Source organism: Lepisma saccharinum, chromosome 7 (assembly GCF_977018435.1).
Source record: "Lepisma saccharinum chromosome 7, izLepSacc3.1, whole genome shotgun sequence".
In the NCBI taxonomy this organism is placed as follows: domain Eukaryota; kingdom Metazoa; phylum Arthropoda; class Insecta; order Zygentoma; family Lepismatidae; genus Lepisma; species Lepisma saccharinum.
Genome location: NC_139235.1, coordinates 86,269,725 through 86,297,202, shown reverse-complemented (window position 1 = coordinate 86,297,202; position 27,478 = coordinate 86,269,725). Strand labels below are relative to the sequence as shown.

General features: G+C 36.6%; 1 protein-coding gene across 7 annotated transcripts in view; it reads right to left on the bottom strand.

Moving 5' to 3' along the window:
- The window catches only part of LOC145989991 (F-box/LRR-repeat protein 21-like), a 163,210-nt gene that overhangs the window by 21,117 nt on the left and 114,615 nt on the right, over positions 1-27,478 (bottom strand). The window contains exons 2-3 of one of the 7 annotated variants that reach the window (XM_083125564.1): positions 17,885-17,975; positions 11,915-13,611 (exon numbers count right to left, since the gene is read on the bottom strand). The exons of 4 other annotated variants lie outside the window; for them this stretch is intronic. In XM_083125564.1, coding sequence (XP_082981690.1) covers positions 12,314-13,552 — 1,239 coding nt within the window. In that variant the 5' untranslated portion in view covers positions 13,553-13,611; positions 17,885-17,975 and the 3' untranslated portion in view covers positions 11,915-12,313. Of the gene's footprint in view, positions 1-11,914; positions 13,612-17,884; positions 17,976-27,478 lie in introns of those variants that run through there. 2 more of the 7 variants (XM_083125565.1, XM_083125566.1) reach the window with 2 other exon arrangements.

The following is a 27,478-nucleotide window of genomic DNA, read 5'->3' as shown; positions in this document are numbered from 1 at the left end:
TAGTTAACCACTGATACCAGCCTATTTTCTGAGGTCTGTGCATCCCATGGGATTCACAAAACACCACGGAACAGTTGTATGGAGTATAAATATCCTATATATGTAAAATGAATAAATATAATTTATTTTGTACCAACATTGTGTAGCAATGTACAGTACAGTAATATTATAATAACCTGATTCCATGATATGTAAACCTACAATTATTCTAACATATAAATATGGTACACAGGTAGACTTGAGATAAGGGCTGTGCAACTTTAAACAAATACCAATACTTGAAACTTGTAACGACAAAAAAAAATAAGAATATTTATGAATTTTAACACACAAATTTTCCACTGCAACTAGATTGTTGCAAAAGTAATGAAAATTAAGGGTTTTGATTAATTTCCACAATGTTTACATTATGTGTGTCTGTCATGTGGAATTTTCATGGGACTCCACAGGACACTTGGTCTCCAGGAAACTATCAGCTGACATCGGTGATTAAGTTCAAGTAATTTTTTGAACATGAATGTACTGTACATGAGTGGAAATTACTAGTGTACCTGAAAAATGTTCATTTTTTTAATATGGTGTCACTAAGATGGTGTCCTTGGTGTTGCACACATTGTCGGAGTTTCAGAGTAAATTCACCCATGAAGTTGCATAGCATCTCCAACGGACTGTTGTGGATCTCTTGCCGAATTCGCTCATTCAAATCATCCCTGGTTCTTGGAGGGTTGTCCTTAAATAATTTGGATTTTTTTTTTTAACCCCAAAGAAAAAAGTCAGGAGCTGCCAAGTCGGGTGAACGGCAGGCCATGGAATATCACCAAATCTGATGAGACGAGCAGGAAATGCGAGTCTAAGCACATCCATAGACACTCTGGCAGTATGGCTAGTTGCACCATTTTGCTGGAAGAGTGTTTCTTCATCTGGGTCATAGTCATTGAGGGCAGGCAGGAAAAAGGTTACCAACATGTCAGCATAACGTCCAGCATGTTAGCATGTACAGGATTAATCGAGCAAGGTGACACCCCACTCTCTCATAACTCCAACCACGCCCACCAGCCATTCCTGAAATCTTCCCGTTTGACTGCCTCTCGCAACGTCATGGGCAGATTAACTCTGAGACTCCGACAATGTGTGCAAAACAAAGGCTGCCATCTTACTGACACCAAATTCAAAAAATGAACATTTTTCAGGTATGCTAGTAATTTCCACTCATGTGCAGTACATTCAAGTTCAAAAAATAAATAGTATTTGCTCTATTTCTTGTGAATTTTTTAAATCTTCCCGTTTTGACTGCCTCACCCTGATGACATGACCTCACCAGACATGAAATTTTGACCAATACCAATAAAGTACTGACATAAAATCTACCAATCCGATATAAAATTTAAAATAATCCTTGAATTGTTCGTTGACCTATTTAATAAATGTGTGTTTCAAGATGACTGTAGTGCAAAAGAAGGTGCATATTCAGACACTTTCTTTTCTAAAAGTAGGACATGGAGATTATCCATAAAAATTGTAACTAAATGGCAGAATTTTGCAGTAAATTATAAGATATTTATAGATATATTGGATATAATTGATACACTGATATGCCTATATCGGCTGATGCCAACGCACTGTTCAGTCACTGAAAATTAGAAAAACTTCCAAATCATGTGCACTTCTTGTTGTGCCATGGGTTTCAAAACTGTTTGCCTGCCAGCTCATTGGTTGAGTGCTGGTCGACTTTTGATCTTGCCACCAAATTTCCTGGGTTTGTGCGTCAGCCTGGCCCAAATTTCCTGGGTTTGTGCGTCAGCCTGGCCATGCGTGAATTTGTGAGTGTCCCTTTATCAATGTCATCTAATCAGTCATACTAATTGCCATGATTATCCAAAAGTGGCAGAATAGCAACATAAAAATACAAAACTATTGTCACAATCATCATCATATTCTTCTTTTTCTTACACATTCTTATTACAGATGGACTGATATATATTATTCTGATCTGATATAAAATTACAAATGTTCCACAAGAATCTTAATGGTTCATCAACCTCCTTACTTAATGAATGAATGTGACCAGGTTATTGCAATGGGTTTCTCTTTGGAAACAGATGTGAATCGACATTTATATATTTCAAAACCAGTACATGAATAACTTTTACATTCATAAAACAAAAAAGTAAATGTCAAAATTCTGCACTAAAGTACAGCCAACTTATAAGAGAACTATCAAATTAGCAGGCCACTATGCCTACACTAGCCAAAATTAATAACTACTACTTAATCTGTCTGATTTCAACTTTATAGTAACCGTCAATGTTTGAACTTATAGATCCCAAATATGTGTATGTGTGTGTGTGTGGGGGGGGAGCAGTTGTAGGATGCACAAAGCGTGCAAATTAAGTACTCTTATCTTTATGTTTTTCTCGTTTTTGTTTAAGTTCATGACTTAGCAAACATTTTACAGAGTATAACAGTCAGATTCAAACGCTAATTTTTTGTTTAATTTCATGTATCAAATTTCATTTTTGTAAAGTATTGTAATGTGAAATGTTCTTCCCAGCATAAGTCTGTTTAAAAACAACATAAGTTGATGGAAAGTCTAGTTATGTCCCTAGAAATCTAAATACCATATTTCACTGCTTATTCGTCACACATTTTATGCCCTTTTTTTTAAAAAAAAAAAAAGACCATGATGTGAAATCTTTTTATAAAAACTGTGCCAGTATTACTTATACTTAAAAATAATTCCTTACTAGGTAAACTGTCTAATCTAATCCAAGATTAGGATCTACTTAATACTCGTGAATGTTAAAATTTAACAGTTCAAATCAATGCACATAATTTCTTTGTAACAGTTCAGTGAACATTTATTTTTATATAAAAAAAAGTTACCACATTAGTTGTTATTGATTTGTAAATTAAAATCCAAATATTACACTTGATAAAATTTACTACAATGTTTTGAAGTACAGACTTACGAAATGTAATCTTTTGTGTCCAAAAATTCTACGCAGCCGCCATTGGTTTGATCATCTGATGTGCCGATGTGACTATTATGCAATGAAATTTTTGGATTAAAAAAAAATTGTGCAACTATTATGCATTGGCGATGATTATTCAGTAAAATATGGTACATTGTGTTTTGCAATAGATAATCTTGATATATTTAGTGTGTACTAATCATACAGAGTAATTCCTAAATCACATATGCAGACAGATATTCTGGATATTATTGCATCGCTCGAGCTGGTGGCAATAAACAGTTATTCCTACAGTGACGGAATGATATGTTCAGTCCTCCCCTTTCGCCAGTATTACTTTTACAATGCAAGATAATTCAAAATTATTATCAGTGTTGATGGGGCGAAAATTCAAAACTGAGAAAAGAATATCAAATTGACCATAGAGTATAAAAGGGCAACCCCAAAACTTTTACTTCGGAAATCTGTACTCACTATATTATTTCCTGGAATGATGTCTGTTCAAGAAAAGGTAATGTGCATTTTTAAACAAAATTTCTCTTCAGCAACTTCAGTCTTCAGGGAGCTTTTGAACTGAAGCAACCTGCGACATGTGCCACTTGGAAACAAACCCTTGTTAATAAATGCAACCATTCAAACCAAATGGATAAAACAAGATGCATTGTGTTACAATGGACTGTTGCTTGCACATTCACGGTAGATGCATGCTTATAGACCTAACAGGCCTAGTCGCTTGCCACTTCATTGTGAAACTCCTGTGTCGCTTCAGTCGGAAACACCTCCGAAAGAGTTCAGCAAGACAAACACCCACCTTCAGATAATGCTTAACTGATGCTGGTTAAAGCAATTTCAAGAGGATGATAGTGTTCAGCATAAAAAAGAAGTGCGAAGGAACTTTGTGATCATAACATTCAGTACAATCTAGCCCATCTCTATCGTCAACCGAATAAGGGATTTCAAGATCACTTGTTGTTTGAGCCACACACGTATTAGTGTGTACACAACCACTACTATCTCTTGAGCAGGATAACAAAAACAAGTTTCTGCGCCAGTAGTGACGCGAGAGAGGTCCACCACAGTTTCCACAAAGGTGTAAATTTGACAAAATAGTAAATTAAAGTTAGTATAATTGCAGTGAACTTCATGATGTTCCACTACATTCTTCAGTTTAAGTGATTCCGACTCATGTGTAATGGTAGAACCAGTACATGATCCTTTTTTATTATTAGTTTTTTTATTAATGTTTTATTTAGTGACAGCTTACTTTCTAATGCAGTTTCAAATTTAACCGGCTGGGGAGCTGGCCTACGTGTGTGGGATGGCAAGTTTTTTCAGAAGGGAGTAGTTTAAAAACTTGTCCTTTCAAATCCTGGAGGGGAGAGAAAATAGTTCCCTTTACTGTTTTTTTTTTTTTTTGAATCACCTATATAAGGGATTCTATTGAGAAGCGGGGGTTGGAATTTTTTAGTTGCTTAGGCAAAAGGAGAGACGTTGGAAGTTCTATAGGTCCTGGTATGTGGCTGTGGCTAGTCTAGGCAGGCTAGCGGTCACGAGTCAACCATTCTCATGGAGATAGTACTGATGGTCTAGGCCTAGGCCAACGTACAGAATCTCGGTTTGCACCCAAGTTAAAGTTTTATATGAAAGAAACTGCATTTTTAATAGTGGCTGTGGCTAGCAGTCACTGGGTAACATTATTTAAATAGATGTAGTTCTGATGGTCTAGGTCAACGTACGAACCTCTATTCTACATATATATAAAAAATAAGTCATTTCAACTAATTTGGACAGTGACGTGCACTGAGGAGTAGCTAGTCTAGCAGAGATAGATCAATCAATCTCACATCTCGAATTATATTCAAATCACAATATTTATTGTCTTGTTAAAGCCACCACAGCTCATATGCAACACTGTCTTTTCCATGCGCTTCTCGTCCATCGGTGTTCTCCGCGGGCAAAGCTGGCTCTGGATACCCTAGGTCGCTCTTCTTCCGCCAGACCAGTTTCCAGGTAGAAACGGCCGGCCCAAGGAAAATGAAGATTTCTCTCTACCTCCCTTGTCCCCTCGCCCCCCGCTGCAATGGTTGAAAGCCCAGGCTTTCAGGTCCCCCAGTCTATCTCCTATAGGGCAGATAGGGGATTGGTTTCTCATATTTTTTTTGTAAATCCTCTAAAGAACACAGGGTAAAATTTTCTGCAGTACTTATGTTCTCTGTATTTACACAACCTTTTACACGTTGTACAATATGTGTGTATGTATGTATGGGAACGTGTTATGTGCAGACAATAATGTTATGCTTTCTTTCTTTTTTTTCTTTTTCAAATATCGAATATATAATGATTAAATTACAAATATGTGCTCAGGCTCTCTCTGACTCTCGTTTTAGTAGTGTTTTATTTAAATATACTACTCTTGGTCTCTAACAGTCATAAATACGGATGTATTTATTTGGGCAAGAGAACTCGTGTTCATATTGTTGTTGGTTTGGTTTATTTTACTTTGCTTTTCTGCCACATTTGGTTATCGTGAAAATGAGGATTGAGTGATGATATGATGAAATTGATGAAGGGACCTCATATGAACAATCCAGGCCAGGATTCGAACCCGTGATGAGTGCGCATTCTTGTCCTATGTGTTGCAGTGAATAATGAAATAATTTGGAATGAAAAATGTATCTCAGAACTCAAAAAGTCAAATGAATATCATTGAAGAAACTACAAAAAAGTGTGTTGTGTTTTGTTACCTGTCACCAAATCAACCAAGCGTGGGGGAGTGGTTATCACAGCGCGCTATGACACCAGGAGTTCCGGGTTCGAACCCCGACCCGGGCATGGGCGTTCCCTGTGCTTGCAATTAACCAAATGTGCCAAAAAAGCGACGCTAAGTAACAAAAATGAAATCAAATCATTGATTGATTGCTCAATTAGGTTTATTTTACTTCACTTTTCCGCCACTTTTGGTACGACAAAATTGATGAAGGGACACACACAAAGAACACAAATGGCCAATCCGAGATTCGAACCCAGGATCTCTGCCTTAGAGTCAAATCAAATAGTTTTTTTTATTTTCGAATGTGGGTGGGGGTTACGTGTACTTTTTTCTAGTACTCATTCATAATTTTGCAATCTTTTCCTGTTATTGACATTCTTCTTTTTTGTAGGAATACTGACCCTAAAGGGAGGAGGGGTGTGACCCACACCAACCACCCCCTTGAGCACGCCACTGACTGCTACCCCAAGTGTCGACGTCACCACACGTCACTGAATTTGGATCATGTGGGGGTTGTTGTAATGGATTTGTACATATTTAAACAAGAAATAAATTGTGTTCTTATATATATTTTAATCTGAACATCCGATCTCTCATTCATGAGAAAAGAAGAGTTTCCCTTATATCCATGGTACAGGAAAATAACTTGAAATTGTATGGTAGTTATTGTAAGATGTGTTATTTCGAATGAACCGTATTGTTAGTATATTATGTTTTTGCATCTTATTCATCTGTGGCAGTAACGAAACAAGTAACAGATAGAGCCAGGCCAGGTTACTGTTAATTCAAGAGGAAAAAGAAGCAAAACAAATGAGAAACTAGAAAGTACTTTTGTGCATATTTTTGGCTTTACTGGGAATATATCTGCATTTTTCTGACATAATTACATACATATTTTACAGTTTTATAGGTCCGGGCCCTACAAATAAAAATTGATGTGTGGGATACCAAAACACTAGGAACAGAAACAAGAAAATAATCCCTGGCTTGATCCTTGTTACATGAAAGCACATTTCTTTAAAAATATCAGGATTTACCAAAATTTTGGAAAAAATTCAACTTTCAGAAATCATTATTCTCAAAGATTCATAGTGGAACAACGAATTCAGTATTGTAAATATTTTAAGAAATTCGGAGAAATGCAGATAGGAGAAATTAACATTTTTACTAATGTCTGGCCAAAGAGTGCCATTCATTCAGACTTAATCAAGGATTAATGTATAAAATTAATAGTATCGCAGTGGACAAATTCAGGCATATACTAGCTACACTGGCTGTTGGGTAATGTCAGTTCTGGCATGACAAGCTCAGCATCATGGTGGAAATGGCCATATCTGATAACGTTACTAGAATATGTGATACTGATAGGTTCCTTGATATTGATTGTTGACTGACAAAAGAGACCACTTTACATAACAATAACAATTAGGTATTTGATAAATTTTTCAGTCATATCAGACAAATACCAGTCATAATTTGAGACAAAAAAAGTTTTACTGAAGGATTATTTTTTCATTCTTTGTAAGCATAAATTGAATACATTTAGAACAATATCTAACATTCATGATGTATGCAGTAAACGTGGTTTAATTATTACCTACGTGAAATTTCATATATCCGCATTGCACAATTGGACAATGCGGAAACATGAAATTTCACGTAGGTAATGCGTAATGCTAACATTGTTAAATCAATATTAATAATCACAACAAAAAGGTTAGAGTAGTGATGTTTCAGCTGTCAAAGTATTAATCAGGTTAAATAATTTTGCTGAAAAATTTTTGCTTGCTATTATTTGCATGGAATGACAGTATTGGTGCACAATAAGCATCAATCATCAACCACACCCTCAAGAAGCAACACATCTTCCTCAACGATAAAAAATAGTAATTGTCATTTAAAGCTGACTGAAAAGAGCAAATATATTTATTTATAAAGACAATTAAAAGCAATACATGGTTTATACATTTATTGTATTTTGTATGTATTCTCTATTATTACAATTCAATGTTGAGCTTACTACAGAATTAACATTGCTGCACTTTTCAACTACATACATCTTTATTTCTGTGAACATAACTTGGTACTATAAAGAAAGCAAGTTTTATTGAAGCTACAGTTTCATATTTATCAAGAACTCACACACAGATATAGTTGGAATTAAACAATATTTCTATGGCTGACATGACACCAATATTGGTTTAAATTTTTCTGAGTTGGGGAATTTTGTGCAGTCTGAAAAAATGCAATGCAACACAACTTTCGCAGAACCTACACATCCTGTTTAGTAAAAGTACAGATATTTTAAAGAAAAACTGTAGTACACTGATACAGTGTAGTTCCAACCAGAAACTCTAGTTTAAACTAGCTTAAGTTCTTTCAATTTCATAGTATTGTTACTCAGTCCTAAATATCTCAAAATCAATACATAATAAAAAAACCACTAGTCATTACAATTTATGAATGTAACAACACATCCAGGTTTACAGTAACATAAATACACAATGGAAAAGACTAGATATTACAGTTTATTACAATTTTATCTGAATATAAAATACATATCACAAGTTATAAAAATATAAATGTAAAATGAAAAATACTATAGTTATGAAACTATATTCTACTTTTACAAAAATATAGGCTAAACAAGATGTAAAAATACTGGTCATCATGGGCGGCGTCAAGATGGACAAGGAGAAAATTTCTATGGAAATCATGAAGTTAAGAAAATGCAATGTATTACCATGATGGATATTTAGAAAGCAAATTCCAGTGTGGCTGCAGCAAGAAAGAGACACATAACTGTCACAATTCTAACATGGTGAGAAACCTTGTACCAGAAACTTGTTAAGGCACTTGCCAGAGAGAGTCATACTGTTTTAATAATTCACCTACATGCAGAGCTACTTTCATGCTACACTTTTCAGTTCATTCATACAGGATCTGTACCAGAACTACAGTGCCTTGAATAAAGTAGTGTGGGCTGTCTGACTGGTTCCACTCGAATATGATACCGCTAGAGGCACTGGTGTCGGTACAGTTCCATGGCATTCGTCTGCTTATAATGGAAGTCAATGGAGTTTTCGCTGCAATGTCAGATTCTTTTACATGAAGCATTTCTATGAATGTGTTAATTGCTATGATATTTGGTACAGTGGTTGCGAAGATATTACCGAACATTCTAGACAGTCAACCACGTCCTGTTATCGTTATACTTTCATTAATAATACGGGAGGAAAAATACGCATTGAATGCTCTTGGTAACTAAATTTTTGTGTATGAATTAGGTTCATTATTATCATCATTATCATTTATTTTAAAGATATACACACTAAAGCATTTGTATTTTTGGTCTCTTTTCTTCCGCTTTAAACTAATCGTGGAGATGATGATAATGATGATGATTGCATGAAATGACAAGGGAAAACCCACAACAGTTCCTTAGTGGCATCGACATTGAGTGTATGGAAACTTTCAGACCAATGGGATAAGCGACACGGGATATTCACACTGATGTGACTAGTGACACAGACTCTTCCAGATTGTAAAATAGCATTCATTGTGCACGAGGGTCCAAACAGCAAACGACACGTTCATATGCCGTTTTCGCGTGCTACTTGTTACTTCGGTCTGAAAGCTCCTTAAAGGAAGGGTGCTCAGACCGAAGTGATGTGCCACAGGGAGAGTTCCCAACTAAGTGACAAGCGACATGGTGCCTTCAGTCTACCAGCAAGAGTTTGCTGCTAATTGTGTGAACAGCAGATCTAGGCGACACGATAAACTGCATGTTACAATAACAGATCTAGGCAACACGATAAGCCACACATGTTGCTTTGTCGACCCACACATGTGGCTCATACTGGGCCCCTTTTCTTCAATAGCTTGCAACATGTTGCCGTGTTTTGTTGTTCGCGCATGCACGATGCAATGAGTGTCTTGCTTTAGGGAGATTGCACACCAAAGAGACAAGCGGCATGCGACCCTTATCGTTTTGAGGATTTCACCAACCGAACGTTGGCCTGTGCTGCCTGTCATGGCGCTACGATGTGAAATGTTGCTCTTGATTGGCTTGTTTCCAAGTGACAAGTGTCGTGTGTCGCTTCGGTATGAAAGTTGCTTGGACAAAAGGATCCGTGTCGCTTTGGTGTGAAATACCTGTATCGTTTGTAGCTTTGATCTAAAATCTCCTTGAGGAAATGGTGCAGTCTGAGCTTGTGTTCCTATGGTTCGAAAGGCTGCATTGATTACCAACTGCTCGCTTCAAAGCGACACTTGTGGTTTGTCACCTTGGTATGAAATATCTCTCAGGATACTATTTATATTATAACACAGAAAAATAAACACTAGTACACAATCCAACACCTGACGTCCGGAATCACATTGCGGTTTCTTTTTGTGTTACGCATGCTATTTGTGTTTTAATTTTATTTTACTTTTCTTTCCAAATTAATAACATTTCGTGACTGCAAATCACTCCACATTCAAGACAAACAAATCTACACAATATATTCCAAAAACTAACTGAGCTGCATTACTTTCATAAGAAAATTAGCAGCTATGCTGATCGCACTGCCATCTATGTTGTCATCAGTCTCAGGAACCAGTTTCTTGGGTCGTTTTCCACACTACATTATTCAAGGCACTGTACCTGAACCACGCCATAATATTATTATGCACACCACCCACTTTGCAAGTTAAATGATGAATTTCGACTGATCCTGCATTCCTACTCTTTGAAAACCGCACACGCAAACTGCAACCAAACAATCTATATTCTTACATGGTAATCTGAGTCTGCACATCCATGTGCATGCAATGAAACAACAGTAGCCAGAAAAGACTGAATAGAAACTCAAACTCCTATTTGTGACGAAGACTCCAGCATTACATTGCCATGACAAATGTCTACAAAACCCTACTTCGTTTTTGCATATTTCAGGCACCAGGGTTTCCCAAATTTGCCTTTCCTGAGGAAACATCATCTCTCATCTTGTGAGGAATTTGTCAGGTTTGATGTTAACCATGTCAACCATGGATGTTAAAATTAAGATGATTACAAAGACAATTATCTACTAAACAAAGGTCTTTAACCAGTGTGTATCCAACCCAGGAACCTCATAGCTGTTCAACTGTACTGGGGAGGGAGGTGACATTCAAGAAATTGTTCACGACCTACAGGAAGCACTATCATTTCACTGCATACACATTAAAAAAAGTGAAAAACTAGTTTCCAAAAATATCCAATAACTGTCCCAATGGGCTATGGGTAAAACATGCTGCGTGTTCAGATCATATGCAGTGTCCAAAGCAAGGAATACAGTCCTGTCTCAATAAGGGAGGAGAATGCAAGTTATCTTCCTATAAGTGGGTTTGTTAATGGAAATGATACAATGTTCTGAAGCAGAAGACATGTGACATGTGCAAGTTCAATATTGATAAACATTTTTTCCCCTTCCATCTACTGTACTGAGCAATGTAAGTACAATATTCATAATAATACTGTAGCAAATCTCATTTTTCACACACTATTGTTTTTTTAACAAAGTTTCTTCTTTTGTTCCTGATTCTCTCTAGGTTTTTCCGTATAGTCTTTGTATTGGTCCCACCTCCCTCAAATTATGTTAGCTACCTAGTTTCAGGCAAAAAAATAATATACGAGGTGGCACATATTATATCTACCAATGTTGGTTGGCAACACTCATCCAAACGCAGGCATGCATGTGCAGGAATCTCCAATGCTTAGGCAGCTGCAAGGCCCAAAATCAGTCTCCTATGCAGCATTGAATGGTTTGGACATGAGTTATGGCAGTGGATGCATTGATCCGAATGTGTTCCATTAAGGAGGAGGTCAGCAGACATTGTGCACAGAATACAGCTATTCTGAGCCGAATACTTCTGCTTTTGGACACTGTCATTGACCATTGGTTCTCCATTGTCTGACCCATCTCTGTATACTGTACCGCTCTGGATATTCTCACTAGACTGTCCTAGAAAATGTTGTATATGTCAAATGAAACCTGTTCGGATGAAAGCCTCCATTACTTTGATTCATGCCTGAAGCGGCCAGCGTTCCTTGGCTGACTGGTTGGGAGCCTTACAGCTGACAAAGCATGGAAGATTCCTGCTCATGCACACCTGAATTCAGAAAGGGTTGCCAACTTACATTGGTAGATACGATTTACACCACCATGTATTTTCATTTTCTTCTTGTTTTAATTCACCAGTTCACTGAAGATTGATTTCCGATTAATATACTGAATATAAAATGGAATGAAAGTGATGTTAGCTTCTAGATACTTGGAAACTTATGCGGAACAAACCTTGCCAATATCCCGGAACAATCCTTTCAATAACTTTATTCTATGTTTATTACAGTAAAACTATTACTTATATATATATATATATATATGCACACAAAAATAAATACTTATAACTGTACAAATAAACACTGAAACATATCATCTTTTTGCAAAAAATTGCTCAACATTCTTGAATCTATTTTCTTTGAAGTTTGAACTTTAACTCTTCAATATATCGGACGGTAGCATTAGCTATGCGAATAGTCATTAAATCATGGCATCCAATTCACATCAAGTTGTCTTGCATCTTGTATCCTGAGTTCAAGGTCTGGTAACGTCACCTTCAACCTCTCATCCAACTCTACATATCTGAGGGACACCCCACAGGAAGAAAGAACATCCACAATATTTTCGTTGAAAGTATCTATGCCACCAAGACCCAATATACTGATGTTTTTGCATGCATCCAATATGATTTTCACTCCACGGTGAGTAATGCGGTGGCACATATTAAGATAGAGTTTCTGTAGGAAACGACAGTTCTGACTTATAGCTTCGGCTACATAATTATCAACATCGCACTGAGAAATATTGAGCGTAATGAGTCTGGAGAAATTGCCTACATTGAAAAATTCCCACAGTCCGTGAGATGTAACACCTGCATCTATCAAGGATAGGCAACGCAATCTGCACCTCTCTATACTTGGAAGACTTGCATCTCTTAATCCCCAGCAATTCTTGACCAACAGAACCTCGAGTTTCTGGCAGGTTTCAAGCTCCATATAGAAGCTGTCAGTTAGATAAAATCCTGACAATTTCAAGCTAACCAACGTTTTTCTTCTCTGCTCAATTAGGTACCTCATGTCATCATTCTTAATGGTAAAAGCACTTCGAATATCCAGTTCCTCAAGGTTTATACACAGATCAACTATCCACTTAAGAACCCAGCTCGCCAAATTGATAATGCAGGGCAGCATCAGTTTAGTCAATTTCAGGGAGTGCCGTCTGCGCAAGGCGTAAATGGGGGATGGGGACAAATAACAATCGTCAGAATCAGAGGACGATACCTCAACATTTCTTCTTGGAATAATTCTAGTAATGACATGAAGTGAACTTATGTAAAGCTCCCTCAGCTCGGGTAACCACTTTGCAGCTTCCTCTATGAGGTCAATTTCATTCAAGCAAGTTCGCTGAATCGTCAGGGTTTTAATGCATTTGCAAGAGTTGTATGCAGCCCTCAGCAATTCTATCTCACCCCTCTCTACTCCCCGTCCTGCAATAACCAAATGACGTAGATGTGGAGCATTCGAAATGATGGTTCCAGCCTTCCACAATGGAATATCTTGTCCACAAGAAAACTGGATGTTTTCCCAGAGTAGTGGATCGTTCACAACGTCTCGCCACCTTGTGCAGACACGGTTCACTCTCAGTACGAGATCATCAACTGGAAGGTATGAAAATATTTCCTGCAGCATTTCATGTGGAAGATCATTGATTGACAACACATCCATTGTAGATGTGAAAATAGCTAATTGTGGATATTCTTCAGACTTCAGAAATAAAGATCCTTCTGAAAGATAAAACAATGAATTTACACTCAGTAGGCAAGTACTCGATCTATTTATTTATTCAGTACAACACATATTACAAGATAATTTTACAATGAATGTTACTGTTAATTTCAAACAAAGAAAAATAGGTACACAACTAGTACACACAGAGAAAAGAAAGGTTAATGTTGTTAAAATCTAAATAACACAAACGTTATTCTGAAATAATGTTTTAGGAAGTATGAAGATAGCTTTCATTACTGTCACTAGTTCTCATAGGACTACAAAGAACTGGTTGTTTTTTTAAGCCAGAAAAAAATTCACACAGAGGCAACTTATGAATTAATTAATACTACTTGATGCTTTGAAACACACACATTAACACTATTAACAAAACAAACAAGACAACATTTAAAGGTAAATATGAATGAAAACAGTACTCATAAACATTATGATACACTAGACATGAACTTCACAAAATAACTGGGAGGGGAGGGGGACAAGGAAAGTTTATATTCCTTTGGTATATAACATTACAGTAGAGTGCGGGAGCAAAAGATGGAAAAAGTTGGGGGCAACTGACCCCCTCACACCCACCCTAATTGCTGCCACTGGAGGGAGTACAACCTTTTTGGCATTCAGTTTACCAAAATTTTCATTCTTATAACTTTCTCACGGAGAAGCCTGTCACATACAATCTCTTAGTGTAATTTAAAGAATGTTCATCTGTCACTTTATCATGGGTCAACAACCAATATCAAATGATCTACCATATATCTTATTCCATGTAGGCTAAAGACAACATAGTTAGTCCACTGCCTAATGAAATTATCTTCAATAGTTCAATATGCGATATAAATGTTGGAAGTAATACATTATGCTTAGAGTCCTTGATTTTTCGCAAATGCAATAACAGCAAAAAAATTTAGTTGTTGCAACAAAGATTTCATACATGTACAGTGGGATCCATGACCATGAGTAATACCGTGCAAAATGTGCATCACCATGCTTGTGCACCCAATAAGAGCTTCAGGAATGAAAAGAAAACTTAACACAACTTCTGCATCAGCATACATAAAAATCAATAACTTAAAAGCACATAGGATGTAACAGAAAAATAATGAAAATAGTCATGGACAATTTGCTGAGCAACACTAGCGGATCCCACTTTACAGGGTCAACAAAGTTAGTAATAAGAGGAGTTTTATACAGCGTATTTAGATACACTTGTATTTGAATTGTATCTTCTGCAAATATGCTGTATAAAGAAAAAAAAAACTGCCACAGTACTAATTGAGGCGAGTCTACAATAACATTTTCTGAACAGATTTTTAATTTGAAATCGTGAAATGACAGGAATTTGGCAAAAAATGCAAACTGTGGTCTTTTTTTTATGAACCCATTTAGTGATTAAAAAAATATAAATACCAAGAAAATCCTACATTCTTGTGTTTTAGGCTTAAAAAATAAGATGTACCCATATGCACACAAGTATAACATACACATTTGAAAATTTTGTCCACAACAAAACTAAAGTGTGTGTTATACATGAAATAATCCCAACAGCTACATGAAACTACATTTAAATGGATGGACGTTTCACACAATTTTTCACCTGCTATGGGAACATTTTGCACCACCAAGCAAAGTGGTAGGGATCTGACAGAAGTTCGAGTGCAAACCTACAGTCGCAACGATGCAGCAACATCGGTATTTGTCTTGCAAGAAACATTTTACTTTACTGAGTGAAGTGGCACAATTTTGACGGAGATCAAGTGGTCACATATCTTCACATCGAAGCCATTAACAACAATATTTGTTGCGTGAGAAATAGTGGAAAATAACTTCCTCAAAAATCCAGTAGCAATGTATGAAACTGTCACAAGCAGGCATAGACCAACAATTCAAAATACTACATCAAAAATACAATGAAGGTATAATTTTATGTATACTTAGCAGAAACGTTTGCTAAAATCAAATACGAATTTTGAGAAAAATAGCACTGAAAAGTTCAAAATTAACACCACTTTTTAAGAAAAAATCGAGGTCCTCAATTATCCTGCAAATAAAAGCAGAAATGTTGCTTTGTCAATGAAAGTATGTCCGACAGATCTGTGTGTATTTCATTTTAAATCTATCAATATCTCCAATTACTGAAAGCATTTGAAATAAAGCTTCATCTGGCATTTCAAATATAACCACGAAAATTGCTTCTAAAGTTATCCACTGATGACATATGCAAGCAGTTATATGGTAACGTTTCTCCAAATTAAAATTGTCCATTACAACTTGATTGGCTGAATAAACTGCATTTGTATCAGTGATGCCCCTTCCCAGGATACAAAATCTAGATTAACCCAGGAGAACGCACATGGCGACATCTTAGATGAGGAGGCGTGCATGGGCAAAATAACCCTGCTTGAATATTTAGGTCTATTGAGTTTGTTTCATCATATTTCAAAATTAGGTTTCTTGTACTTTATCGTTTTCTTCTTTCTTTTGTATATTTTTGTAATTTTTAATACAAGAAATAAAACTGGTGAGAGTTCAAAAAATTAATACGCTTTTTAAAGAAAATGTTTTGTTACCTAATTTTGTAAGAATAGTAGGCAAACAAAAAAAAAAAACATTTTTACAAAAGTTTAATAGGCAACTGTTCTTGTTAATTTTTATTATTGTAAGAATACAATGTAATTATGAAACAAACATAATTTTACATAAGTTTCATGCAAAGGTTTTAGAGAGAAAAGAATTATGGTATTTACAATTGCAGTATATTTTCTGTGTTTATTACTCCAGTTTTTTTTTTAAATTTATCTATTTCATTTCTTTACTCGACACCCACTTCATCGCCATCAATATTTCCATTTGCACATTCCACAATTTAAAAAATTATGTGTTCACAGCAGACTGAGTGAACAGTGGGTGCATTTTATTTATTTTTCTCATTCACATTATTCATAGCCATACTCTTTTAAATTGCCTTCAAAGCTCTTTATCGCACTGCGCCTACTTCTTGATGCTTTCAAGAAACCTATGAATACGATCCTCTTTTGCCAGGTTAATAAAATACAGGCAAATCCAATAAAGATACATTGGGAAATCTATAACACGAGAAAGGGCACGTGGTCAAAAGCACCGCAAATGAAACTGAACTGTGCATTTTAAATGGTAGAGGGTCACTGTATAATGATAAAATGTGTTAATCGTTATTATTTTTATTATTAGACTAAGCTTTGCTTTTTAGCTACAGTTCGATTGATATCAACTGATATCAAATAGTATTATACCTTTTAATGTATGAAGGAAAGAATAACCAATTACCTTTTCTCTCTTTTATTACAGAAGAAAACCAAGAAATAACTTCACGAAAAAAATAAAGGTTCACACTGATTCGCTGGTGGTTCTTGGTTTACATGAGTAAACCCCAATACAAGAGTTGACACCAGTACTTTACATTATCTAGGTAAAAGAAATAAGAAAAAATCACTCATATATTTATAAAAATAACAAGCTTAACTTTTTTACTTATGACTAGCTTGCCGGCCAGCCTTTTAGAAAGAATTAGCGCTTTCCAAACTTTAGTGGGATTTTTCATCAGAAGGTCTAGCTTGTGGGGATTAAAACACAAGAGCTCACGACACTTGGGACCTTTTCATTAAAATATTCTCGTTGTTCCTTCTTCTTTTGCTGACGAACCTTGGCTTCACTCAATGAAACTCTGCAGACAGAGTTCACTCCCTCATGATCTCTCTTCCGGAGTGACTTAATGCCATTTTAACGTTTCTATTGCCTCTGCAAACAATGGCGGACTAGCGTGGTCTTTCGACTGAAGACACTACTTTACCACTTCGCCAGAAGAAAATGTCCACGGAGGTCTGCACGTGACCACCTTCCCATCAAAATCTCTGCGCCAACTGCTGCAACTACTCCGCACCAAAATCCACGAGCGCTTACTTCCCATTGTGTCCGGACTCAGTCTATTATATCAAAAAGGGGCGTTTCGATTCCTTTTGCTTCCTTCTTCCTGAAACGTTCTGTAAATAATCGGTTACAACTGTTAAAATAGTTGGCTGGCCAGCACCTATCCCACATGTCCAGCATAGATAAGAAAGAGCCAAACCAACACGAATGCATAAAAAGGCAAGCAAAGAAAGAAATTTGCTGTCAAATCCCCACCATGCGCATTCTCCCGGGTAAATGAATGTTCTATTAGTAAGCAAGACTCATATTTAATGGTATATTAAATGTGACTACTCTCCCCCTTTCCTCCCCACACATTTTTTTACTCACCCTGTTATGACAATCAAAGGCAGAAAACTATTCTGCAGGAATTCCACTCCTGTTCCGCACAGATGCAAAATTTTCTGGTTATTCCCTTCTTCTGTTACAGGATGAGATTTTAATTGCATTAATAAAACCCTTTTAAACAAACAATTTACATTCAAACCTTGTTGTATTGTCAATCAACACACACAAACCTCATGAATTTACCTAGGTATAGTGTATATTGAATTATGTACGTAGAATATTTAAATCCAATGATGCAACTGCAGTTATGAAATCTAACTTGGGACATTACACTATAAAGAGACAAAAACAGTTCTCTTGTATTTGCTGGGTTGGAAAGACTGTCTACATGTGCAAATAGTTGGTAGGATGAAAGGATTGCTTTTCCATGTGTACAGTGTACTCTTTTTAATTTGAACTTGGACAATTCGAATTACTCTGTATTTCAAACAGAAGTATATTCCCCTTGAAATCATCTATAATGATGCATGTTTTTGTTAATTCGAACATTTTTCATGTCCCCTTGGAGTTTGAATTAGAAAGAGGCCACTGTATTTCTAAATCAGCCAAAAACTTAAAAACATTAAATATTCTTTAATAAAATAAGCAACTAATTATGAAATAATTCTGCTGTTTCAAAACTCTCTTTGGGACAGAACAACTTGTTATAATTTTTTGGTTGATTGTTGTGCTGTGATATAGCAAAACACCTACTGATATTAATTAGCTCCAATGTTGGTTTTCCAATGCTCCTAACAACAGTGTTTGAAATTTCATTATTTTAAAGAGTAGTATTTGGGGGTCACTAATTTGGTTAAATTTGATTAAAGGGTTCTTCATACACTTTTATTTTACCACCTGTAAAACATGGTGAAAAAAAATTAAAGGTTTGAAAAGAAATAAAAGGAGTATGCAGCATTTCAGCTCTGTTTTCTAAGCCTTCTTCAGGTTTTCCAAGAAGTTTAAATAATTTGTCTAAAGCTACAAGGCTGAAAAGGGTAAAGCTGGAAGATTGAAGGATGACAGCTAACTTATTTAATGTAAACTTCTTGAAACGTCTGAAGTAGGCCCAGGAAAATCTGTCTTCATTTTTTACCCCTACTGTCAAAGTGAAAAAAAATGTTTATTGGAAGAATTTATTTTTGTTTCATTACTGTGTTCATGTATGTTTATTTTTGTGCAATGTATGCTCGAATTAAAACACTGTATGAACTGAAGAGTATACCCTGTCCCAGCTAACTGTAGAGCAGGGCTCCAGCAGGGGAGGAGGAGGAGGAGGGAAATCTAGTGGTGAAAGCGTAACATTGCCAACTGGGTCATTCCATGTCAAATCATCCAGAATTTTGTAAAAATGTCACCCAAAATCCCAGATTTTGATGGAATTCGGTATACTTATCAAACTTTAAAATGCTGATTACAAAAATGACATATTTTTTTTTAGATTGGTCAAGGGGTTCAGAAGTTACGTGCTTTTTAAAATCTCAGTGTATGCCACTTGAGACTCCTCCTTGAATGACACACATTAGGTTATATATGATAGTATCTTTTTTGTTTGTTTGTTTTCTTTTGTTCAGAATAGTGTAAGCTTTCATTTAAATAAAGTTTCAGATGAGTGTATCAATAACCATGTATTTTTATGTATAGTTTCATGTATTTTTTTTAGAAAAATAAATGACTACCTTCAAGAGCGAATTTCGTGCAAGACCCCCCCTTTAATCCCCCCCCCCCCCCAAATTTTATATGTAGGTAGCTCAGAGTGTGTACTAATGTCTGATGGAAAAATTGGGGTGGTTGGTTCAGAGACAAGGTGATAAAAAAATAATTTGAATTAAATGACATTAAAAGTTAATCTTATTAAAAATGCTTATGTATTTAGCACAATGTTTTAAGGTATAATATTCAAAATTTCTGTTCACTATGTGTGAAGGTAAGCATAGGCGTAAGATTTCAAGGGCAAAGGGAAGCATTTGCTCCCTCCCGAATTTATAGATTAATTAAAATTTACAAACAACACTGGTCAACAAGATTTTGCTTATCATTGTTTTGTGATGAATTCTTATAGATTTCGACCCGATAAACACGAATCAGGCAACAATTTTGTTGAAATATCAACATTTTACTCGTTCTGTTATATATGTGGATACAATATTCGTCCAAAGCAAGTTAAACATGTCATTGTGCCAGGGACAAAATTTTGTGAAGCCTATAAAGTGTACTTTGGAATGGCTGTTGGTGATCTGGACAAACCATGGGCTCCACATGTTTCGTGTGCTAACTGCAGGTCGACGCTGGAACATTGGTTGAGTGGTAGCAGGAAAGGCATGCAGTTTGCGATTTCGCGAGTGTGCAGGGTGGCTACAAACAAGCAGAAATGAAATTCCCTGACTTTTCCAGGTTTTCCAGGACAAAATTTACATTTTTCCCTGACAATTACAAACTAAACTAGAATGTTTTGCAAATAGAAATAATATACTCATACAGATCCACGTATGGTTTTGCCAAGTACCAATATTATCTTCTATTAAATTTACTTAATTTCTCTATTCTCTATGATTTGAATTCAAACTGCAAAATAGTGAATTTGGAAAATTATTAAAATTCACAAGCTAAGGAAGGATTATGGAATTTTGTCATACACAGTAAGTTTAAAATAAAATGCTTGATTATTTTTAAAGTTACGACTAAATGAGATAAGAGTGAATAGTGATTGATTAAGAAATACAATTTGTAATTTATCATTCTCCTTATACATTCTCGGTATTATATGTTGATATCTCCACTGAGGTTTGGAACCCTCTGCTTGCAAAAACTATGAGTGCGGACTCATTTTTCAATGCATAAAGCTACTTCTCTCTTCTCTGTAAAGCAAACAACTTAACTCTTGCATATAAGTGAAACAACTGAATCGAACAAAAGAAAGTGTCATATTTCCTTACATTATCAATGGGATTTCTGCTTCAGTACAGTATATCCAAGTGAAGTGCTGTCAAACTGACAACATGCAGTTATACCATTTATGCTGACGAAAAGGGTATGTAAGTATTAGAAATTTAACGCAAGGAATTTATAGAATTGCATTGTATAGGTACCTGATTTAGCAAACCAACACATTAAAACAGGAACACTCTAATAATAACAGCTTCTGAAAGCTTATATACGAGGGGCATCCTGAAAAAAGCTCCAATGGTGCCTATACGCAGCACTAGTGGTCGGAGAGCGACACACACACACATGAAGGCAGGAAGAAGTGGCATGTAGCTGTTATTTGATACAGTTGCAATGCAGCAGGTTTAGGACAGTTCTAGGTTAAAGACTGCAGCTCTCATAAAGTCTCCCACCGACTGCGATGTGGCCTACATTGCACGCTCAGAATTTGGCACAGAGCCACCAGCAATCGTGAGTGTTGTGCAGACCAGACGTCGTGAGTGATAGTATGGTCAGACGATGGTGCAGACAATTCACGGAAGGCCAATCAAATGTGCACAAACCCCTAACAGCTGAGTACACACGGGCCCTTTGCATCACTTCAGGTGAGAGATCTTAGACCACTCCCTGTACAGCCCTGGCCTTGAATGTACCAACTTTCATATCTTTGTTTAACTGAAGAGGTTTCTGGCAGGGCAAGGATTTGACAGCTACATTAAGGTAGAGATAGTTCCAGTCTTTGCTGTCAGACACATATACCATGGGCATACAAAATTTAGTGCCATGTTACGACAAATGACAGAACAACGGTGGTTTGAGTTTGGGTTGCTGTTTTAAGTCCACTTTATGCACAGTAAGGCTAATCGGGACTGGACCTACAGTTTAAAGTGGGATCCGAACCACTTGTGCCTCCACCGGGTATCGAACCCGGGACCCCTTGATTACAAGGCAATGACGAGAACAACGGTGGTATTATGCCGAAAATTAGGTTAGGACTCACTGTTACGAATGCAATAAATTACACCTGATATTCTTGTTTTATTTATGCCTAATCGGTAGGGACCTTGATATTTTTTTTTTCAAATTGGTATATTTTCTTATTTTTTACTTTACGGTGCTATTTTTCCTAAAATTCACATTTTCATTTTAGCGCATTTTCTGGCAAATATCTGAAATTATACCTTCATGGTGTTTTTAAACTACTGTTTCAAATTGTAAGTCACATGGCTTACGCCTCTTCGCGAGAGTTTGATATCTTTAAAGTTATTTTGGGAAAGTTATTTTCCATACCCCTTTATTAATTTTAAGGTAAGGATTTTACATAATGGAATTTTCGTGTGGATTAGGGCCCCACACTTTCTTGATCACGGCTGAAGGTGGGGGTGATGTGATCAGCACCACACTCCTGGCTACCTTTATCCCTCAAAGTTTCCTCAAGGTACCAGCTTCATATGATGCTGGGTGGGTGCTGGAGCAGATTGAATAGGTGGAAAACATCCCGGTTCTCCCCCGCAGGGGATCGACCCTGGGTCTCTCGCACAGTGCGCACTTAGCTTGGTAATTCAAAACATATCTCGTGCAACAAATACGAAGATGTGGCTCCCGTGTGACGGTAGATAAGCAGTCGATCTCCTGTTAGAACCCTGCCACTTTGCTCTGTGATGCAAATGGTTTTGATAGAAGTTGAAAAAATCGTGGGAAATAAATGATTTAATGTGGCTGTCGGAATTATTCCACGTACGTATAACTCTATAGTTTAGTCTTGAGTAAAATGTTGGAAAACTTGCATGTTCTATGTACACAAACATGGCCTAGAAAAGACAAGGATGTTGGATTTCATGGAATTTTTCGTTGTTTTAGGACATTTCTTTAAAAAAAATCGCTAAAAACGCCAACAATTTGCTTTTTTTTTTTTGCCAAATTTGCATAATTTCAATATTTCGAACGGGTAAACAATGTGTCCAGATATCACTGCACATTCCTAAATATAATTTCGCAGCAATTACCATTTTTCATGGTTTTGGCGTTTGCGAAAAATCAATGTACCTACTAATTGGAAATTACTTTCTGGCCACCCCTCGTATAAATCAGTAGATACAAAGTGAAAATTTAGCAGGGCTGGCAGAGAAAAGTCAATTCTTGAAGGAAGTGATTTGCTGTTATGATTGAATGATTCGAGTAAATATGATATTAAAATATTTACGTATTTATTATTAGTATTTTATTTCATAATATTGGACATTAACTTCACTCAGTGCGAGATTTAAGACCATCTCTCACGAGATTAAACAGACAGGACACAGAGTGGCGTTAATTTCATTGCAATACTAGTGCTGCAGTTGGGTTGGGAGCATGCACTTGCCAATTTTTATAACGTTCACCAATGCAGATTTATGTTTCACTTTTTCGTGATAGTATTCAATATATATCCCGTTTGGTTGGATTCTTCTTGATATCTAAGAATATTGCAATGTCATTGTAAATGTATGTTAACTTGTGCGAAACCAGTAATACGTCAGGATGATGAAAGAAAGCCTTCGTAAGCACTGCTACATTCAATAAGGTGAAGTGAGCCAGAAGAGTAATAAAATTCCAGCAGCATATTTGCAGTCTAAAGCTCTTCTTGTTTATGCATGCGATTTTTGTTGGATGTTTCAGTCCATTCAATTTCTGTTGCATGTTGTAGTGGGATACTTTGTCGGGTGGCGATATTCAACAAAAATCGTATGTATCAATGGAACATATTTGTTTCCATGTTCCTTCAGTTTGCCCAACAAAATGCCTTACTACGATGTCCGACAACTATCGGACGGCGCCACCCGCTCTTATCCCCTCCATCTGTCGACAGGTCCCCTTACTACTCCCATACGGACAAGAAAAAATTATAATTCAATGCATTTTCCACATAATAACATAATATTTAGAGGCTTAACCTTTACTCCTCCGATGATACCAACCATGGTATCATCAGAGTAAGGTCGTACTGGCCCGATGATACCATATGGTATCATGGTGCTGATTACGAAATGAATTTGCTTTTTGGACCTTCATACTCTTATGTTTGTGTGGAAACTCGGACACAGGTCTGGAGCAAGCCTGGGAAATTCATATTGATGACCAACCTCACCCCCCCCCCTCTCTGCAACATATCCATGCCACATTTCCGAACAGAGTTTCACATTTTAGCTCATCATTCAATTTGTATGGCACCCAGGAACATGAAACATGTTTCATTCTCTTGAGAAATGTCCATTCTTTGAAAAGAATACTAAAGTTCGCGCCTTCTTCCCAAATAGCGGGAGAAGAAGGGGTAAACTCGAGATTTTTATGTTTTTTTTTATTGAAATTCGGTAGTCGCTCCCCCAAACCCTCCTTACTCGGTTCGGCATTCTGAATTGTGCACGGTTGCATGCTATGATGTTTTATCTGCAAAACAAAACATATCCGAAGTACATTGCTCCCTTAGTGCCCGAGTTATAACAATTTTCCTCCAAAAATGCAAATTACCTATTTTTCGTAAAAAAAAAATCGCATTTTGGCTTATTATACAACTTGTATGGCACTCAAGAACATAAAACATGTTTCATTCTCTTGAGAAATGACCATTCTTTGAAAAGAATACTAAAGTTTGCACCTTCTCCCCAAAATAGTGGGAGAAGAGGGGGCAAACTACAGATTTTTTTGTTTTTTACATTGAAATTCGGGGTACGTGCCCCCCAAAGCCCCCCTTCCTCGGTCCGGTGTTCTAAATTGAACACCTTTGCATGCGCTGATGTTTTAGCTGGGAAACAAAAGTTATCCGAAGTAGATTGCTCCCATAGTGCCAGAGTTATAACAATTTTCGTCAAAAGAGTGTTCGAAGTCAATGAAGACTAAATTCCCTGACATTTCCCTCACTTTTTTTTGAGACCCCAAATTCCCTGACTTTTCCCGGTTTTCCAGGTCTGTCGCCACCCTGGTGTGGAAGAAACCTACAAATCATCATGATGATTGTTACTTTTGCATGATTGACCTGACACATTTCACGAGAGGGAAGAACAGGTGGTCAGCTACAATACCCTACCATACCGCCACCCCCCCCCCCCCCCCCGAGCACCTGTTCCTGACAGTGAAGATCTTCCTATACCATCGCCTCCAATCCAAACCACGTTCTGAACCAGAAAGAGCTAGATGACCTTATTCAGGGTGGCTACAAACAAGCAGAAATGAAATTCCCTGACTTTTCCAGGTTTTCCAGGACAAAATTTACATTTTTCCCTGACAATTACAAACTAAACTAAATAGATCTTTTTGCAAATAGAAATAATAAACTCACACAGATCTACGTATGGTTTTGTTAAGTACCAATATTATCTTCTATGAAATTGACTTAATTTCTCTATTCTCTATGATTTGAATTCGAACTGCAAAATAGTGAATTTGGAAAATTATTACAATTCACAAGCTAGGGAACGATTACGGAATTTTTCATATGCAGTAATTTTAAACTAAAACACTTGATTATTTTTAAAGTTACAACTAAATGAGATAAGAGTGAAGAGTGATTGATTAAGAAATACAATTTGTAATTTATCAGTCTCCTTAGCTATACATTCTCCGTATTATATGTTGATATTTCCACTGAGGTTTGGAACCCTCTGCTTGCAAGAACCGTGAGTGCGGACTCATTTTTCAATGCATAAAGCTACTTCTCTCTTCTCTGTAAAGCAAACAACTTAACTCTTGCATATATGTGAAACAATTGAATCGAACAAAATAAAGTGTCATATTTCCTTACATTATCAATGGGATTTCTGCTTCACAATATATCCAAGTGAAGTACTGTGAAACTGACAACATGCAGTTATACCATTAATACTGACGAAAAGGGTATGTAGGTATTGGAAATTGAACACAAGGAATTTATAGAATTGCATTGTATAGGTACCTGATTTAGCTAACCACACATTAAAACAGGAACACTCTAATAATAAAAGCTTCTGAAAGTTCATATACGAGGGGCATCCTGAAAAAAGCTCCTCCAAAGGTGCCTATACGCATCACTAGTGGTCGGAGAGCTACACACACACATGCAGGCAGGAAAAAGTGGCATGTAGCTGTAATCTGGTACAGTTGCAATGCAGCCGTCTTAGGACAGTTCTAGGTTAAAGATTGCAGCTCTCATACAGTATCCAACCGACTGCGATGTAGCCTACATTGCACGCTCAGAATTTGGCACAGAGCCACCAGCAATCGTGTCAGGTGTGCAGACCGGACGTCGTGAGTGATAGTAAGGTCAGACGATGGTGCAGACAATTCACGGAAGGCCAATCGAATGTGCTTTGCATCACTTCGGGCGAGAGATCTTGGACAACTCCCTGTACAGCCCTGGCCTTGAATGTACCGACTTTCATCTCTTTGTTTAACTGAAGAGGTTTCTGGCAGGGCAAGGATTTGACACCTACACTGCGGTAGAAATAGTTCCAGTCTTTGCTGTCAGACACATATAACATGGGCATACAAAATTGAGTGCCATGCTACGACAAATGCCAGAACAACGGTGGTGATTATGCCGAAAATAAGGTTAGGACTCACTGTTACTAATGTAATAAAGTACAACTGATATTTTTGTTTTATTTATGCCTAATCGGTAGGGACCTTGACATTTTGTTATTTTTTTTAAAATTGGTGTATTTTCTTATTTTTATTTTTTACTACACGGTGTTATTTTCCCCAAAATTCACATTTTCATTTTAGCGCATTTTCTGGCAAATATCTGAAATTATACCTTCATGGTGTTTTTAAACTACTGTTTCAAAGGAAGTCAAATGGCTTACGCCTCTTCGTGAGAGTTTGATATCTTGAAAGTTATTTCGGGAAAGTTATTTTCCATAATGACCATAAGTGGCGACGCGTCCAAAAAAGTAAAATCAATCAATCTCACGTGACAGATACCGATATATTATGGCACCAAAAATTGGCATTATCTTTTTTTCACTTGTTAAATTGAAAAAATCGTGGGAAATACATGATTTAATGTGGCTGTCGGAATTATTCCATGTACGTATAACTCTATAGTTTACTCTTGAGTAAAATGCTGGAAACCTTGCATGTTCTATGTACACAAACATGGCCTACAAAAGACAAGAATGTTGGATTTCATGGAATTTTTTGTTGTTTTAGGACATTTCTTTTAAAAAAAATCGCTAAAAACGCCAACAATTCGCATTTTATGCCAAATTCACATTATTTCGAACGGGCGAAAAATGTGTCCAGACATCATCACTGCACATTCCTAAACATAACTTCGCAGCAATTACCATTTTTCACAGTTTTCGCGTTTGCGAAAAATCAATGTCCCTACTAATTGGAAATTACTTTCTGGCCACCCCTCATAAAAATCAGTAGATGGAAAGTAAAAATTTAGCAGGGCTGGCAGAGAAAAGTCAATTCTTGAAGAAAGTTATATGCTTTTATGATTGAATGATTAGAGTAAATATGATATTCAAATATTTACGTATCTATTATTAGTATGTTATTTCATAATATTGGACATTAACCTTATTCGGTGAGAGATTAATTACCATCTCTCATGAGTTTAAACAGACTACTCCTATACGGACAAGAAAAAAAAATGATAATTCAATGCATTTTCCACTTATATTTAGAGGCTTAACGTTTACTCCCCCGATG